General features: G+C 42.6%; 1 protein-coding gene and 1 long non-coding RNA gene across 2 annotated transcripts in view; one reads left to right on the top strand and one right to left on the bottom strand.

Moving 5' to 3' along the window:
* Nucleotides 1–12,940, bottom strand: part of cetp (cholesteryl ester transfer protein, plasma) — a 29,080-nt gene extending 16,140 nt beyond the window's left edge. Inside the window, exons 1-13 of the mRNA XM_061821777.1 lie at nucleotides 12,917–12,940; nucleotides 12,322–12,681; nucleotides 11,728–11,842; nucleotides 11,517–11,648; nucleotides 11,183–11,253; nucleotides 10,981–11,068; nucleotides 10,783–10,852; nucleotides 10,622–10,682; nucleotides 8,689–8,780; nucleotides 6,972–7,071; nucleotides 6,188–6,267; nucleotides 6,026–6,076; nucleotides 5,750–5,896 (exon numbers count right to left, since the gene is read on the bottom strand). Of these exons, the coding sequence (XP_061677761.1) occupies nucleotides 5,750–5,896; nucleotides 6,026–6,076; nucleotides 6,188–6,267; nucleotides 6,972–7,071; nucleotides 8,689–8,780; nucleotides 10,622–10,682; nucleotides 10,783–10,852; nucleotides 10,981–11,068; nucleotides 11,183–11,253; nucleotides 11,517–11,648; nucleotides 11,728–11,842; nucleotides 12,322–12,466 (1,152 nt within the window). The 5' untranslated portion in view covers nucleotides 12,467–12,681; nucleotides 12,917–12,940. The remainder of the gene's footprint in view (nucleotides 1–5,749; nucleotides 5,897–6,025; nucleotides 6,077–6,187; nucleotides 6,268–6,971; nucleotides 7,072–8,688; nucleotides 8,781–10,621; nucleotides 10,683–10,782; nucleotides 10,853–10,980; nucleotides 11,069–11,182; nucleotides 11,254–11,516; nucleotides 11,649–11,727; nucleotides 11,843–12,321; nucleotides 12,682–12,916) is intronic.
* Nucleotides 563–8,370, top strand: LOC133501800 (uncharacterized). Its single transcript, XR_009795282.1, has 3 exons — nucleotides 563–1,087; nucleotides 7,660–7,801; nucleotides 8,146–8,370. It is a non-coding gene; the product is annotated as an uncharacterized LOC133501800 (long non-coding RNA).
* Nucleotides 12,941–17,505: the final 4,565 nt, after the last annotated feature.

Consider the following 17,505-nt stretch of genomic DNA (forward strand, 5'->3'; position numbering starts at 1 on the left):
AATCTTTCGTAAGTAGAAATGCATTTTACATGTAAATAACCTAATTCGTTCCCAGGCCCCTGATGCCAAAAACAAGATGATAAAAATGTGTACATTTTATGGAAAAAAAAATTAAAATTATGTTCATTTACCTTAAAAAAAATTCAATGTTTACATAATTTAAAGAATACTAAAAAATAATTACATTGATTTACCTTTGGTGTTGACCAACAATGGGAAGAGAGGGGTGAGTAACAAGCAAAAAGGCATCGTGGGAGACAGAGTAGGAGGCATGCACACAACTTGATTCCACTAAAATTAATAAATTCCACAAACTATGAATTCGAAACAAACAACATTAACTTTCAATGTTTTCTGAAGCACCAATCCAAGGATGTTTGCCTTTGATGGCTTTTAAAAATCTTGCGGAAATGTGCATGGTAAATGTCATCGAAGTAAGTGACAGCCCAACACATTTTCCGGATGACTCTTTTGAATAAAGCATCCTTTTAACACTGAGTGTTAGCAGCAATAAGATCATCAACACACACATTCAGAATCCATCTATTTTCAATGGCTTCTCCAGGTCGGGTCGCAGGGGAAGTAGATTCAGCAGGGATACTGTTAGAGTTATTGTTAATATATTTATTATGGACTTGCAACAAAGCCAAAGTATTATCCTTGCTTCGAAGAATCTTGTTCACAGGACGGGCTCCTACACACAGATGCAAGAGTATCTTCCTAGAAGTGGCCAAGGACAACTCCATCATAACCAAAGAATGTGCCACATCATCACCAAAAACTGTAGCTTTGTTCATTTCATCTGCTCACCCCTCCTTTTGACCTTGTGTGTTTTCTAATAATAATAAAAAAAAGAGTACATGAGAGGCTGGTTCAGAACGTGTTTGGAGACTGTAACTGGCCTGTCTCTCACGTCCTCCTGATCAGAAGAAAGACGACTTGTTGTCCGTTATTTGTGCAACCATTCCAGCAAGTTAGGTGATAAACCTAACATTTTCTTGGTCCTTCGAGCCGGATTCCAAGATACCCGAGGATTGTTACAGTTAAATTCCGTGTAACGAGGGCGGACTCGTCTGTACATTAAAAGGTAAACGAGGGCGGACTCGTGTGCACTTAAATTCCGTGGACCGTAATAAGGGCGGACTCATCTGTATAGGTTACAGTTAAATTCCATGTAACGAGGCCGGACTCGTGTATGTACTTAAATTCCGTGGAAAATAAAATACAGGCTGTATAAACAACATCTAATAAAACTGCAGTATAAACCGTGTGTGATTGTGTAAAGTGTTTGAGAGACAGGATAGGAAGTGACGACTTGTTTGGATGCAAAGGCAAGATTCCTCCGCCCTTCTGGGTAGAAGCCAGAGGAATACCAAGCAAGAGTATTTAACAGTCTCCCTGTCTAATACAAAAACGCCAACCATAGTACACACTAGGTGTAGTATGTTGGATCCAAATTCACAAAATGGAGAAAAATATTAGTAAACAAAAGGAAAGGGACAACTTAACTTGCAAGGATTGGAAATTTGTCGAAGCACAAAGTCCAGAAAAACTAGAATTTTTACATAAATAGATAAAATACTATTCCGCTGGCCAGTTCAATTCGCAAAAAATATTTCAGTTGAAAAATGACATAGATTGTAGAAATAAAGGTGACCTTACTAAAAAGACCTAAGATAGGTATGATGATACCTAATGGTGGTTACAAGAGAGGAAGGAGGCAGAAAAAGGAAAGAACAAGATAATGAAGAGAGAAACCCAACCACACCCCTCTACCTTAACTTACACCACGACACAGAATGACTTGATCAGACAGAACTGACTTGAAAGGGTCGAAAAGACTGGGAAGACTACTATCTCCAGCGCAGACTGCTGCACAAATGACCAACTTATCACTAAGTTCGGCGACTTCTAACCAAGGATCCAAGTAACCAACCCCAACACACAAAATGGCACCGACCTGACTATTTAGTGTATAGGACTTGGACTATGGGTGTTGTTAAAAAACCTGTGGAAGATAACACTTCACACAAAGCCGACATGAATCAGTATGTGGAAGATATGGAAAATTTGAAAATTCAGAGAGCAACTCAGCATTTTAGACATAGAGCAAATTACACTAAAATAGGAGGAGAAAAACAATGGATGAGTCTTTTGAGGAATCCAGAGTGAGAATGACAACTGTTTTCAAGATTCAGAGTGCTACAGGAAGCAGAACATTTCCTAACAGAACAACAGGATAAGATAAATGAAGACTTTCTTAATGTGACAATGTGGTTTAAAAAAAAAAAAAAACTCCAGGCCCAGATTTTCATTGCGAAAATAAACTCAACAAATACACTCCAGAAAAAAAGAAGAAAAAAAATAATAGTTGATTATCTGCACACAGATAATCTGGGGGCAGCAGCTACAAGTTGTCAGACTCTCACAGGCCTTGAAAGATAAGACGCTTAATGTGTCACTGTTTAAACCATATGACACACACTCAGAGTGGTTGTGAGGTTTTGTCAAAAGAGACCAAACAGCAACTAATTGGAAACTAGCTGACTAACGAGCTGGCAACTGATCACCACCTGGTGGTGAGTTGGCTCCGATGATGGGGGAAGATGCCAGTCCAACATGACAGGCCCAAACGTATTGTGAGGAACAGTGGACCAGCTCTACACCTTTGGCAGGATCCTTGAGGGTACATGGGAGTCTACCCCACCAGTCTACATGTGTTTTGCAGACTTGGAGAAGGCATTCGACTGTGTCACTCGGGGAGTCTTATGGGGGGGTTCTTCGGGAGTATGGGGTACCTGATACGGGGTGTCTGGTCCTTGTACAACCGCTCTCAGAGTTTAGTCTACATTGCCGGCAATAAATCGGCTGCCTATTGTCACCGATTTTGTTCACAAATTTTATGGACAGAATTTCTAGGCACAGCCGAGGCGTAGTGGGTGTCCAGTTTGGTGGCCTCAGCATCGCATCACTGCTGTTTGCAAATGATGTTGTTCTGTTGGGTTCATCAAGCCATGCTCTCCAATGTTCACGGGAGATATTCGCAGCCCAGTGTGAAGCGGTTGTGATGAGAATCAGCATTTCCAAATCTGAGACCATGGTCCTCAGTCAGAAAAGGGTGGCGTGCCCTCTCTGGGTATGGGATGAGATCCTGGCCCAAGTGGAGGAGTTCAAGTATCTTGGGGTCTTGTTCACAAGTGAGTTAAGAATGGAGCGGGAGGTTGACAGATGAATTGGTGCAGCGTCTGCAGTGCTGCGGACTTTGTATCGGTCCGTTGTGGCTACCCTCACCTATTGACACGAGCCGTGGATCGTGACCAAAAGAACAAGATCCCGGATACAAGCAGGTGTCCAGGCTCTCCCTTAGAGATAGGGTGAGAAGCTCGGTCAACCCGCTGCTCCTCTGCATTGAGAGCTACATCCCCCGCAACCTCATCCGGAGAAGCGGTAGAGAATGGATGGATGGATGGATGGATGGATGGATTCACTCCCATAATCTGAGCGGAGACATTTTAACTCGTCATAAAGTGTTGGGTCTGGCAAGCATGCATCACACCACTTGGTATTTTAGGAATATACAGTGACTGCACTTTAAAACAGAATATATGTGCATGAATGAGAGGGGTGGAAGGGGAAGACTGAGGCTTCAGGGAGAAGAGTTAGCAAGGGTGGGAGACTTCAAATACTTAGGTTCCTACTTGGGTGATAGTGAGTACGGTAAGGAAGTGAAGAAACGGGTCCAAGCAAGTTGGAACAGCTGGCGGAAGATGTCTGGTGTGTTATGTGACAGAAGAGTCTCTGCTAGAATGAAGGGAAAAATTTATAGTGGTTTTTAGTGGTGACCGCGGCCATGATGTACAGATTAGAGATGGTGGCACTGAAGAGACAACAGGAAGTACAAATGGAGGTGGTAGAAATGAAGATGTTTAGTTTCTCGCTAGGAGTGAGCAGGTTGAATAGGGTTAGAAATGAGCTCATTCGACGGACAGCCAAAGTTAGATATTTTGGAAACAAGGTTCGAGAGAACCGACTTCAATGGTTTGTACATGTCCAGAGGTGAGAGAGTGAGTATATTGATAGAGGGTGTTAAGGATGGAGCTACCAGGCAAAAGAGTGAGAGGAAGACCAAAGAGAAGGTTGATGGATATTATGAGGGAAGAAATGAGGGCAGTTGGTGTTAAAGAGAATGATCCAGGAGATGGGCTTAAATGGAAAAAGATGCTGTGGTGACCCCTAACGGGACAAGCTGAAAGGAAAAGAAGAAGACAGTGACTGCACATGTAGTCATCTGTGAAAGACATAGCATATTTGTGCCCCTCTAAGCTTTGGGTTCTCATAGGACTTCCCAAGTCTGTGTGAATCAATTGTAATGGTGCTGTAGGTTTTCTGTCTGGCTCCCTATTTCTCGTTTGTGCAAATTTCTCTTTGTTTATATTTCACACAATTTTGCTGGCATGGCTGAACTGTCTTTTATCTCCATACTACTGGATTTATCACACTGTAATTTTCTACATCTTCATAATTACAATGACCAAGGATTTCATGCCAAGTTTGGATGTCGTGGCACACATTACACTTATCATTGCTGATATTTTTCTCATTAGTTGGCTATAGTTGGCACTTTTGGTGATCATGTAGCTGTGGGTATGTTGGCATAAACAGTGGGACTCTTAGCTACGCTCTTTGTTGGCATCTGTCAGTGTTTAGTAGGTAGATCAGCTCCATTCCTATGCATTGAGGTATTCCATTTCACTTTGTCCCATCTCCCAGCTCAAGTGAACGGGTTTTGAGCTTCAATGAGTTGTCGAAGCTCTTGAACTTTCGAATATCATTCATGATGCGAGATGTTGCTGCAGTGTCCACCATGATCCTCTTCTTCTTTATGTTGCTTGATGTTCTCTTGCTGCTATGTTTGGTTGGCCATTAACCAATGATCCTTGTTATCAATATCTTCCTCTTAATCTTCAACAATATTTCTGACTCCATCTTATTTTCGAATTTTTCTGCATAGGAATTCAGCATGGGTGTTGCTTCTAAAGTGATCGCACCATACCTTTTGGTTGCATTTGTTTCCTATATGTCCTTTTTGGCCACACTTGTAGCATATCAGACTGGCTTCTCTATCCTTGTGTTTTGATCTGTTTTCTGCTTTGCGTCGACCTAGTCATCATCACATTGTCAATACAACCAGTTGCCCTCATCTTTTCAGACTTCATGGACCCTCAGCCTTCTATTGAAGGTTGAAAATGTAACATTGTCCTCAACAGCCAGCGGCTGGAAAGATTCTGGCAGTCCATTCAAAATAGGTGCTATGAGCAGCCCGTCACTCATGTTCTTACCTGCATCACGGAGATCTGAAACTATATTCTTGGTCCATATAATCAGTGACAGTTTCTGCAATGCAATTCCCTGGGCACAGTTAACCCGGCACACGATCAATCCGGTATGGGATTCTTTAGATGAACGATCATATTTGTTTGACAAAGTTTTAAGCCGGATGCCCTTCCTGACAAAACCCTCTGTATTTATCCGGGATTGGGACTGACTTACAGATTCCATTGGCTTGTACCCCTATAGGGCTGCATTATGCATTGTAATGATAATTGATAATGCTCCAATAGCTACAACTTTCTTACACAGCAAACATTTGTTTATTGGAAACTGTCCCTCTCATTTTCATTAGGTCAACCTTGAGTTCCCAAAATCCATTGTTTCTCATTCCTAAAGTAAATTTTTTTCACAGTCTCACCGCTTGAAAGAAGAGAGTTTCTTGACCTTTGCACCACAGATGGGCAGAGGCCTCAGCCCAGACAGTTGTCCCAAGTGTGGAAGTGTTCATGTAAGGCACAGATGAACTCCACAGGCGTAATTCTGAATTACTTGTTTCTGCAAGGCACTTGACACAGAAAAAAATACACAGCAAGGCAGTTTGTGATTATCTCTAGGCTGGAAGAAACTAAAGTGTTCATATTTATACTTTGCATGCGTTTGTTCTTCGGAGTTAATAATATATGGTCCACAATACCTTTCTAAAAAAATCAGGCATGTTTGTGGAGATGTTTGTCTTGAGAAGTTCCTGAAATCACATTTGAAGAAAAGTGTTCTTAATGCTATTTGACATATTCCTGCTGAGTTGTGTCTTTGTACATCTTGGCAACTATGACTAAATCTGAGGCATTTGTTTTACCATCAATTCTGCTCCAGTGATGTTGAGCCGGAAGCGACCATCTTGGTGGAGAGCTGTCATCAAAGGGTTTAAAACCTGGTCTAAGAGTAACAATACATTTAAGCATTCAACTTCCCAAAAACAGTGCTGGAAACAATCTCAAGGAGGGAGTACATTAAATATGTATTTTTGAGAACCAAAGTCTGTTACTGTAACCTCTGCTGACAACCATAACAATAAAAAGGATCATTATTTGTCATGATCCTGCCAGTCCACCCCTGGCTGCGCAGGTGCCCGCGCGGTCGCGCTGATTGGGAGGGACACACCTGCGCCTCATGCTGGCTGATTGGCCCCGGTGTATATAGGACCATGGGGACAACTGGTCCGGCGCCAGATCGTTGCGGTTCATGCCCCGTTCCAGCACTCCCGTATCTCTGATCGTATTCCTGTGTGTACCGACCTCCGCCTGTCCTCCGAACAACCCCGTAAGCCTGACTCCTTTGATGCTCTTGCCTGCTTTGATCGATCTCCCGTGTACCGACTCCTGCCTGCCTGCTGACCTGCTCTCTACGCCCGACATCCTGACAACCGCTGCTGCACCTGACTGCCTGCCCGATCCCCGACCGTGGAACAATAAACGTTTTTCCCGGATTACCTCTGCGTCTCCCGTGTCCTCCTGCATTTGGGTCCTACCTCCGTCTCGATGGGTCGTGACATTATCATCATCTTTTAATATTTAGTATTTTATGAAGTATGCACACTATATTTGATCAGATTGTTGTACTGTATTAAATAAAATGCTGACCTGAGATCCAAAAGTAGATCATCCTGTTCTCAGTCACCTGCCTGGGGTTGAAAGTTGAATCACTAATAACAGCAGAAGAGTCATTATAAGTTGTGAGCCCCTGGAAGATGGAGAAAAAAGAAAAAACAAAGGGTATACTAAACGATTAGTAACTAAGTTATTGAATTTTGCACTATTTTCTGAACAGGTACAAGATTCATTGCCATTTTGTAATTTTTCTATTGTACATCGTAATTTCTTTAACAGTTAGTTTCTATGAATGTGTTTTATTTATATTACACAATATATTGTTAATACAAGGAGTCCCCGGATTAAAATGGTCTCAACCTAAGACGTTTCAACTTTCGAATGCCCATCCCCTGTCCACTATTTTGTTTAGCTAATGTGCATAGTGCTCGTCCTTGGTTGTGCGCCGGGAGTATCTTCGTATTTTTCGCCCTGCTTTTCAGACATTATAAAGCTGTCTTTTAACAATGCTTCTGTAACCAAAAGAAAACCATTGTCATGGAAATGAAGCTCATGATCATAAATTTTTTTTTAAAAAAACAAAACGAAAAAAAATCGGAGAAAGTAGAAACACCGATGAACATCGGTTAAGAGCTATGTTTCAGTTGGTCGACTGTGGTTACCATTATCAAAGATAAATTTCGTATTTTAGCGCATGTGAAGTGTTCTGTTCTTATGTCAGATACAGTGATCACAAAACACCGTTCTTTGATACCTGTCGAGATGGAGAGGCTACTTACGTTATGAACTGAGGAACAGATTCCTTCGCAACAGCTAAGCACAGCCTCCCCTTCTTCTTCTCCATCCACCTCTCAGAAGTAATGGTAAGTACACCATCTTATTTTTCTTTATTTCAATGTATTTGTTTTTTTTATACTAAAGTATTTTGACGTAAATTTTGACATTAATGGTGAAATCCGACTTACAACGAAATTCAAGTGACATTACTAGCATAGGAACAGTACTTGTTTGTAACCCAAGGACTCTCTGTATTTGTTATGTCTGTCACTTGGCAATGAAACCATAAATGTGAAAAGGTTCCCTGTCAACTTATGTGCTTATATCCAGGTTAACCAACAGAAGCAAAAACATGACCAATGTCCATATACACGTTTGTTGAAAAACACACAGTTTGTTCCTTCTTTTATGTTCTTTCCATCCATTATAGCTCACCCCAAAGTACGGATTTGAGACGGCGGCACTCAAGCGACAACAGGAAGCAGAACTGGAGGCGGCAGAAATAAAGATGCTGAGGTTCTCGCTTGGAGTGAACAGGTTGGATAGGATTAGAAATGAGCTCATTGGAGGGACAGCCAAAGTTGGATGTTTTGGAGACAAGGTTCGGGAAAGCTGACTTCAATGGTTTGGACATGTCCAGAGGTGAGAGAGAAAATGTTGTGTATATTGGTACAAGAATTCTGAGAATGGAGATGCCAGGTAAAAGAGCAAGAGCAAGACCAAACAAAAGGTCGATGGATGTTGTGAGGGAAGACATTAGGACAGTGAGGGTCAGAGAGGAAGATGCACGAGATAGGCTTGGATGGAAAAGATGACACGCTGTGGCGACCCCTAACAGGACAAGCCGAAAGGAAAAGAAGAAGAACAAAGCTCACCCCAAACTGTCAAGGCAGATGGCTGAATCTTAGTTCAGTTTCAAGAATTTTTCCTTAGATTGACGTTTTAGTTCTTGGAATATACATATACTGTTTACCTTGTGGTATGATTCTATGTAGTTAGCAGTGATGGTGGGAGGAGCGGTCACACCAATATCTACTCTGATGTCACCGTCACTGAGGAACTGCTCTGAAAACACAAGATCTTACATTATGTAATTGATGCAAGTCAAGTCAGCTACAGTACAGTGTAGTGTCGCAAGGCAGGGTGTTACGGAGTACCTCCTTTAAAAACATCACTTAGTGATTTATTAACGCTTTAACCAATTTTTTTTAAAGGTTGGAAAACCCACACATAAGGAAAAGATCGGCATGTGGTCTGTTCCTGCAGTGTGGACGGTACTCAGCCCCGTTCACACATAACTACTGTATGTCTGTGCCACAGGGAATCCAGACTGGCAGAAAATACAAGTTCAAACAAAGTAACTGTCACAGAAGAAAAAGAAGAATTTTTATTCTTTATGTATTTGCTCTCCTTAACTTTGCACTCCAAGACACGCCAATGGGGCTGTAATCAAACATTTGTTGTTAATGCATTAATGTGCATGACTGTGGTGAAGCTGCAGAGATTTTGGGCTCGCAGTTCTGAAGATCAGCGTTCAAATCCAAGCCCCGCCTGTATGGAGTTTGCATGTTCTCCCCGTTTTCTCTGGACACTCCCACATCCCCATAAACATGCCTTAATTGGAGACTCTAAATTGTTCCTCGGTGTGATTATCTGTCTGGTGGCCATCCAGGCCACCCAAAGCAAGCAGCTTGACTGAGGAGTTGAGGAGGTTGGCTGGGAGCAAAGCATCAGGGTCCTTATGGGGTGACTCAGGCGGATGTCCCTGAGGGGGGTCCCAATGGCAAAGCAGGAACCAAACAGGAGTAGGTGGCCCCGTTAAGGGTTGGTCAAGAACCGGTGACTGCTGACGCTGTTCGAGGACCGCTGAGGCCCTGGTTGGGAGCCGGTGGCTGCTGACGCTGGTGGAGGACCGCCGAACCGTGGTCGGGAGGCGACAGCGGGTCAAGCACCAAATGCGGCTGTTGTTCAGGCAACGCCATGGCATGGGCGAGAGGGGACTTTGGTTCAGGCGCCACCAAGGCATGGTTCAGGTGCCGCCAAGGCATTGGCGAGAGGCGGCTGTGGTTCAGGCGTCACCGAGATATGGGTGAGAGGTGGCTGTGGTTCAGGCACCGTCGAGACATGGGCAAGAGGCGACTCGTGGGTCGAGGGCCACTGAGGCTTGGGCAAGAGGTGGCTGGGGTTCGGGCACCGCAGCAATATGAACAAGAGGCAGCTGGGCTCAGTAGGTACTGCCGAGACATGAGTGTGAGGCGGCTGTTGGTCATCAGGTACCTCCTCAACCTGCTGGCAACCAGCCTTGGCAGGCGTGGATACGAGGGTGGCAGAGTGCACAGGGACTTGTGAAGGTGAACTGGGAAACTGGAGGGCCGAAGACAAAGCCCACGCAGGCACGGGGAGAACATGCAAACTCCACACAGGCTGGTCTGGGATTGAACCCGGGACCACAAAATGCTCTACAGCAATGTTCTACAGCTAAGCCACTGTGCCGCCATTGTCAGAGATACTTTTGTGACTTAGAATAATTTTGTCAGAATCACCATATAATTGAGACTTCTGATTTTGGCTGAGGGGGAATTTTAAATGTTGTCATGATAATCAGTTTATGTGTGACCCCCGCTTTAGCATTTGATTTACTAACCTAAATAGAAAGATGTAAAACAGACAGTAATTAGGCAATGGCTCTAATGGAATGACTTTTGGATATGGCACTTGAATCCTAACATTGTCAACCCTGCAATTTTTTTTGGAGGGGGGTAAGAGAGTGAGGGCTAATTAGTTATGTTAGAGGTTAGTTTAACATATAGGATAGTCTCGAATATTCTAAAAAATCATAGAAAAAGTACACAGGTGGCGTAGTTCAAGGAAATCCCAATGTCGTAAAGTACTGAAAGTCAACCCACCTGCTCTCTCCTGTATAAAGTCGGCTAATATGCTTGCCACTTTGTTGATCTCCTTACAAATCTACATTAGAAGAAAACCCAAAGTTGTATTCATAGAAGATCAATATTGTGATTTCGATGACCATATCAGAATTTAAAAAACGATGAGATTTAGCCCTTACCTGTCCCTTGATAACTAGTTTGACAGTGAATGTGATGAAGTCAGTGAAGAGCTTCTTAAGCCAGTTTGGTCTGAACACACACACGCACACAAGCAAACACACACGCACACATCCACACGCATAATGAGAGAAAGGATTATTCAACTGACAGCCTCACTGTGCCTAAACTTTATTGAAGAGTATTAACTCGTAACGCACTTCCTCTCTCCCTGTAGGTGTAAATGCAGCTTGTCAAAGTTCAAGTAACAAGATGATGTGTCTGCTGCTACCTTCCCTTTACCACAATCTGAGACAAGATCGTAAATTGAAATTTCAAAAACAATTATAATATGCTCAGATTCACAACTTCCATTAATTTTATTTGAATCAAAGATGACAGGTTGAATAATAACATACTTACACAGTTTGGGGTTGATTCCAAGGTCTATCTGTGATTCAATCTCAAAATCGATTGATTGAGCAACGTTTACGCTAGATAAAACAAAATCAAATGCATTTATATTTGCTCAAGAAACATTATATATACATTTGCACTTATTATCTAAGTGAGGAGATGGAGGCCTTTGTGTTTTGTTCATCACAAGTTTGCTATCCAAACTCTATTTGAACAAAGATTTGATGTATTTTGCACACATGTTTAGAAATACAAACATTGGGTAAGAAATCAAATATAATTATTGGACACTTTTCAGGGACTTTATTTTTGATTAATTAAATTTCCCAGACACACTCACAGCCAACTTCCATATCCATAATGGATGGTCCCTGTGAAGACTGCTGACACGTTGCTTATCTCCATGGAGATGCCTTCACCCGGACGAAGCTCAAAAGAGCTCTGACCGATTGTCAGGTTATGAATCTCCAAACTGAAAATAGAGCCAGAAACCAGACATGATTTAAAGGCTTTTAGTTTAACTATGCTGTGCATATTAGGCATTTACTCACTTTTCAAGGCCATATGATACTTTCCCAATGAAGAGCACTGTATTCTCAGCTTTGACAGAAGGATATTTGGCTTGCTGGAATGCTGCCTCGATCACTTTGGTGGTTTTCTCATTCACTGTATAAAAAACGAGATTAGTCCAGTCCTGAACAGAAGCACATCACGCACCAGCACTCAGGCTTTCATCTGTATATGCATACACACAGGAACCGAATTCTTCAATAGAAAAACACACATTTTAATGATAAAACTCTAGTATTTAATGCAGCACAGTGTAAAACAAGTAAAACTCATGCAAAATGTTAAATACTGTCAATCCACGTAGTATTTTTATGCACCAAAAGATAAATATATTTCAAATTAATCTAGCATGTTCTGTTTTCAACCAATTTGAAAGCAATGATTGATTGTTTTCTAGTTGGTTTTTTTTTTTGCAAACCATAAAAAAAGAGAGAGAAAGAGAAACAATGTAATTAAAAGGGAAAAAAAAACACTCACAGACTGCTCAAACTGATCATTATTATCTTAAGGGAGAATCCCTAAATTAAGATGATAAATCCAGGTAAATAAGTATTTAAAATAAAAGCCATACTCACAGACTACAGCTGCAGGGTACGTGAGACGACACACGGCTCCAGTGAATCTGTAGGCTTGGGCAGGATCCTGAAGGCATCCATCAGATGATCCATACGAAGAAAACAGCAGTAGCAGGAGTATCAGTGGAGGGATCCTTTGAGTCATTTCCCAAGAGGACACTTCCACTCTCTTTGACTCTCTAATCTTTGTGGTTTGTTTGGATTGATGTCACCACACCCGCAAATTCGGGTTCAAGGCTTGTTCAGATTCACAGACTCTTTTGTCAATTCCACAACTCGTGCTGAGGCCACTTCAGCTTGGAAATTTTAACCTACTTGTAATCTTCTTTATCTGTCAGAGAATCTTACAGCTGTTGAACTCTGAAATGAAAACAGAAAATGCAATTCACTCATCCTGTTTTACAATTTCAGTGCATCACTTGATGAAAACATAAATATTATACACATTTCGGTTTGTCTGTCACTCTGACTGAGTCTTTCATTGTCTGACCATTGTCTGACTTTTTACATGGTGATCAGTACAAAAATCCAACATTTAAATAAATTATTACAAACTATCAAGTATTTGTTCATAAAATTAGCAGACATCACTTACTGAGCTTTGCCTTGTGGAGATAAGCATGTCAATGTGAAGAGAGCAAACCTTTTTTCCTCCATTGCATTCTGTCCTTCCTGTTTCTGAGTATGAGGTAAAAAAAAAGTGTACCCGGTCAAAAATCCTGATATTCCAATGAAGTAAAACTAAATATAGAAGAACATTACAGTATGAACAAGCTATTGTCCACCAGTAAGCCTGTTTGAAACCAGTTACTATTATTTGTACTTGAGGAGGTAACTGATTGACAGTAGCCCATTTATGGACAGCACCATCTCATGGGACCATGTGGATGTAAGCCAAATTCACCATCCTATGATGGTTACTCAAGAGTTGACAAATGTATTCTATCGAGGTGGTTTTGAATTTTGACAAGTTTCGTGAGCTGTGCGGCATTAGGTATGATTGTGTAATAAATGGTGGTTTGCTAGACATTTGATTGGGTAGGAGATCAACTTTCTCGATAAGGTTCAGAGGTCATGGTCAGCTTTATTTACTCCTTAGCTGCACATTCACAGAAGAATGTAAAGGTAGGCCGACTACATTTCTGGCAGTACTTAAACCCTGACCCTATATTACGATATGACAGCATTTTACAGGTTGCAGTTCATTTCTTCAAGGCATCAGATCAAAAGATAATCCCAAAATCCATGCATTTTATTCACTAGGGTTATGGGCATGCTACAGCCTATCTCATATATCTTTGGGCAAGAGGCAGGGAATACCCTGAACTGGTGCCCAGCCAATCGCAGGTCAATCCCAATTTATTTGGAGTTATATGTAACAAAATACTTCAGTACTTTAAATCTCAATTTTAAATCAATGTTGGTTTATTGAAAAACAAGAATACCTATGATATTACCATGAAACCTAGTTTAAACACTTTGCTTTCTGAAAAGCTGGTTGGCCTGTACTTACACCGGTTTCCTGGGAGAAGTAATGGAAAGGGATAAAATCACCACAAAACCTGTATTATCCACACAGAATTTTATAAGTATTATTCCCAACTGTTTTTAATTGTCATGAACAGAGAGGAGCTTGAATGAAGAGCAGGCGGATGCAGATGTGAGATGATGAAAAATTTATTGGGGGAAAGGTAATAGAGGTGATCTTGGATGTGTTGGCTGGTGGCAGCGTGGATAGTTGGCAGGCAGCAGACAGAATTGAAACACAGAATCAGAATCAGCTTTATTGGCCAAGTGTGTAACAACACACAAGGAATTTGTCTCCGGCAGTCTGTGACACCCCGTTACAACATTCAGAACAAAGAACAAACAAACTAACAAGAATAAAGAACAAGAGACATTCAGTTAATAGGAACGGTTCCTTATAAGAGTCACAGATGTGCAAGATGCAGTCTTCTTCATTTAGAACAGTTTGTGTCAACGCCCCACATTATGTCAAAGGTCAAGTGTCATCCCTATACACATTCTAAAATAGATATTGAAATGAAAAATATATATAACATTATTCACTTTAACGTCTATATGAAACAATAAATATGAGCGGAGAGTGCGTCATCAATGGGCAAAGTTTCGGAAGTGTCATTCGACATCCAAGTGGTCGCCATATTGGCTGGATCTCCTGTCTGTGAAGTCACCCCGGACATTCGCCATTCAAACACGCTGTGTCCCCTACTGTGGGTCACGCCCTTTCAGACGCGGAAGCTTCTTTCGAAGAAGAGAATGTCTCGCAATCGAGTGAAGTGTCCGGGGCAATATTACCCTATTGTTTCGAACCATATTTAGATGATATGCGGATTACTTCTAGCTAACAACAGACTCCCAGACAGTATGTATGAGCCAGCCGCCCGCGAGGCACGCCTTGGCCGGCTGGTCGCTTGCGAGGCATGGCTTGGTCGGCAGCTCGTTCGCAAGGCATGGCTTGGCTGGTGGCTCATCCGCCCATCTACTATTAGACACGAAAGCTCTTTTCAAAGAAGAGAACATCTCACAATCAAATGAAGTGTCCGGGGCAATATTGCCCTTTTGTTTCAAGCCATATTTAGATGATATGCGGATCACTTCTAACTAACAATAGACTCCCAAACAGTATGTATGAGCCAGCCCGGCTGAAGCCGTGCTCGTCCAGGAAGCACAACGCGGAAGCCTTCGCCGCGAGCCCGACGCGGGAGCCATCCGACGCGCACATCCACACATTTAGCACCCCTGTCATACGTACACGGATTTTTCTTACGTTATGAGACACGTATTACGCGGTCCCGCCAAACTTTTTTTTTTTTTTTTTTTAGGAGCTGTATACCCACCGACCTGTCATTTGGAACCCATGAAGCTCTCGTCCTTTGCATTCGTGTTATCCATTTTTCATGACAAACTAGGTCTGTTGGAAACTTATGAAGGGTAAATCCATTCTCCCGAGTGTTTGAGTAATATATGGCAATGCAACGAGCCAACATTTTGGCTAACACAAAGGAACAACGAGCTATCTTCCCGCAGGTAAAACCAATAGAAAGAAACGAGTCCTCTTGAGCAGGCTACTGCCTCTGAAGTCACTTCCTGCTTCTTGTCGAAAACAAATCCCTCGAGAGGATTTTCATGGCGGGAGTTACAAAAAGCCTTATGTCAAAATTATGTTTTGTGGTGAAAAAACGGATGGGTCCATACATACCGCCTGGCGTTTTTTTCATTAACATACTAAAAATCATCCATTTCAATGACACTTGACCTTTAAGCTTGTACAGAGTGCTTTTACCCATTCCCGGTTCCTGTTATAGACCAGTGCAATGCCAGTTCTGCAAAGGTTTAAAGTGACAAGTTGTACAATTATCTACAAAACATATTACTAATACTAATACTGACTGGACCAACACGATGTGAGGGTGTGTGCCAACAACGGCACAAGGCAGAATATAGTAGGTTCACTGATCAAGAATTTAATGACTTAATTGCTAGAAGAAACATTGTTTGAAAACTTGCTAGTTTTGACTTGCATTGATCAGTTGCGCTGACCCATCAAAAGGAGTTGGAAGAGCTGGTGGCCAGGATGTGTAGGGTCAGAAAGGATCCTGTCTGCTCTGGTCCTGATTTGATTGGCATGCAAGTCTTCAAAAGTGGGTAGTGTGGTGCCGACCATCTGTTCAGCGGTTTTGATTGTCCGTTGCAGTCGGAGTTTGTCCTTTTTTGTGGCAGCCCCAAACCAGACTGTGATAAGAGGTACACAGTACTGATTGGATGACCACTGTGTAGAACTGTCTCAGCAGCTCTTGTGACGAGCCATAAGAAGCTTTTTTGAGGATAGAGTTGATGTTCGTGTCCCACTTCAGGTCCTGTGAGACTGTAATTCACAAGAACTTGAAGGTCTCGATGGTTGACACAAGACAGTCAGACAGCATCAGGGGCAGATGTGGTGAAGGTTATCTTCCGAAGTCCACAATTAACTCTACAGTCTTTAGAGTGTTCAGTGCCAGGTTGTGTTGGGCACACCAAAGCTCCAGTCTTGCCAGTTCCTGTCGATGCGCAGACTTGTCGCCATCTTTGATGAGGCCGATGAATGTGGTGTCATCTGCGAACTTGAGGAGTTTGAGAGTCAGGTGTCTCGAGGTGCAGTCATTTGTTCACAGCGAGAAGCGCAGAGGACAAAACATTGGAGGGCCCCAGTGCTGATAGTGTGTGTGGATGAGGTGGTGTCCCCCAGTCTCACCTGCTATGTCCTGCCTGTCAGGAACTTGAGCACAGCACAGGGGAGCAGTAGGAGCAAAGAAGACACAAGGGTTATCAAGGGAACGAGGAGTTGTGACACTTAGAAAACAGGTGATCTTGGTACCGCTGGAAAGATCTACAATAGTTTGGTGAGCAGGCAGGCTGATATTCACCAGGGGTAATTGAAGACTGGTGCTGTGAAGAGTTGAGAGAGGACACAGACGTGCACCCCAGGCAACAAAAGTGGACCTGCATGGCAGAACATGACAATACGCCAGGAGACTGGGCTCAAGGATAATCTTCAAAGAAATCCAGGACGTTAGCCGTGCTTCGGCTCGCGGCCTCCACCAGACACCGAACCTCGGCTGGCTCGCCTTTAGCTGGACTTCGGCATCTGGCAGCCGGAACTCGCTCGTCAGACTCAGCGACATTCCCGTCCAAAGAACCATCCGCGGCTGCTGGCCCGGGGCTCCGGGGGCCTCTGTTTCCACACTTATGTCCCTGTGCGTAGGCCTCCGAGTAGTCAAGACTCCGGTGTCATTCCGCCTGAAGAACCATTTGAATATTCAACAGTATTTATAGCATATGTTCAAATCTGTATGGAAGTATTCCTCAGTCTTCTCAATCAACCAATACTGCGATTTCTTCATCAGATGAGGATAAATCCGAGAAATCAGCACTGGGCACAATGTAATCGAGCCTTTGGTGCGGCACCTTTCACGTCACATCTGTGCATGTAAGTCATGTGACTCGCGAAAATGGCAGCACCCCTGAAAATTTGTAATTGTCGATAAAAATCTTCTCAAATCACTATTAAATGAGAGAGGATTTAACATCACATTGCCAAAATAAAGTACATACTATATGACCTATTGGATACATTGTTCATGCAAAGCACTGGTTTTCCCCTTTAAGCATATTTTAATGACA

This window comes from Syngnathoides biaculeatus, chromosome 6 (genome assembly GCF_019802595.1).
Source record: "Syngnathoides biaculeatus isolate LvHL_M chromosome 6, ASM1980259v1, whole genome shotgun sequence".
Taxonomy (NCBI): Eukaryota; Metazoa; Chordata; class Actinopteri; order Syngnathiformes; family Syngnathidae; genus Syngnathoides; species Syngnathoides biaculeatus.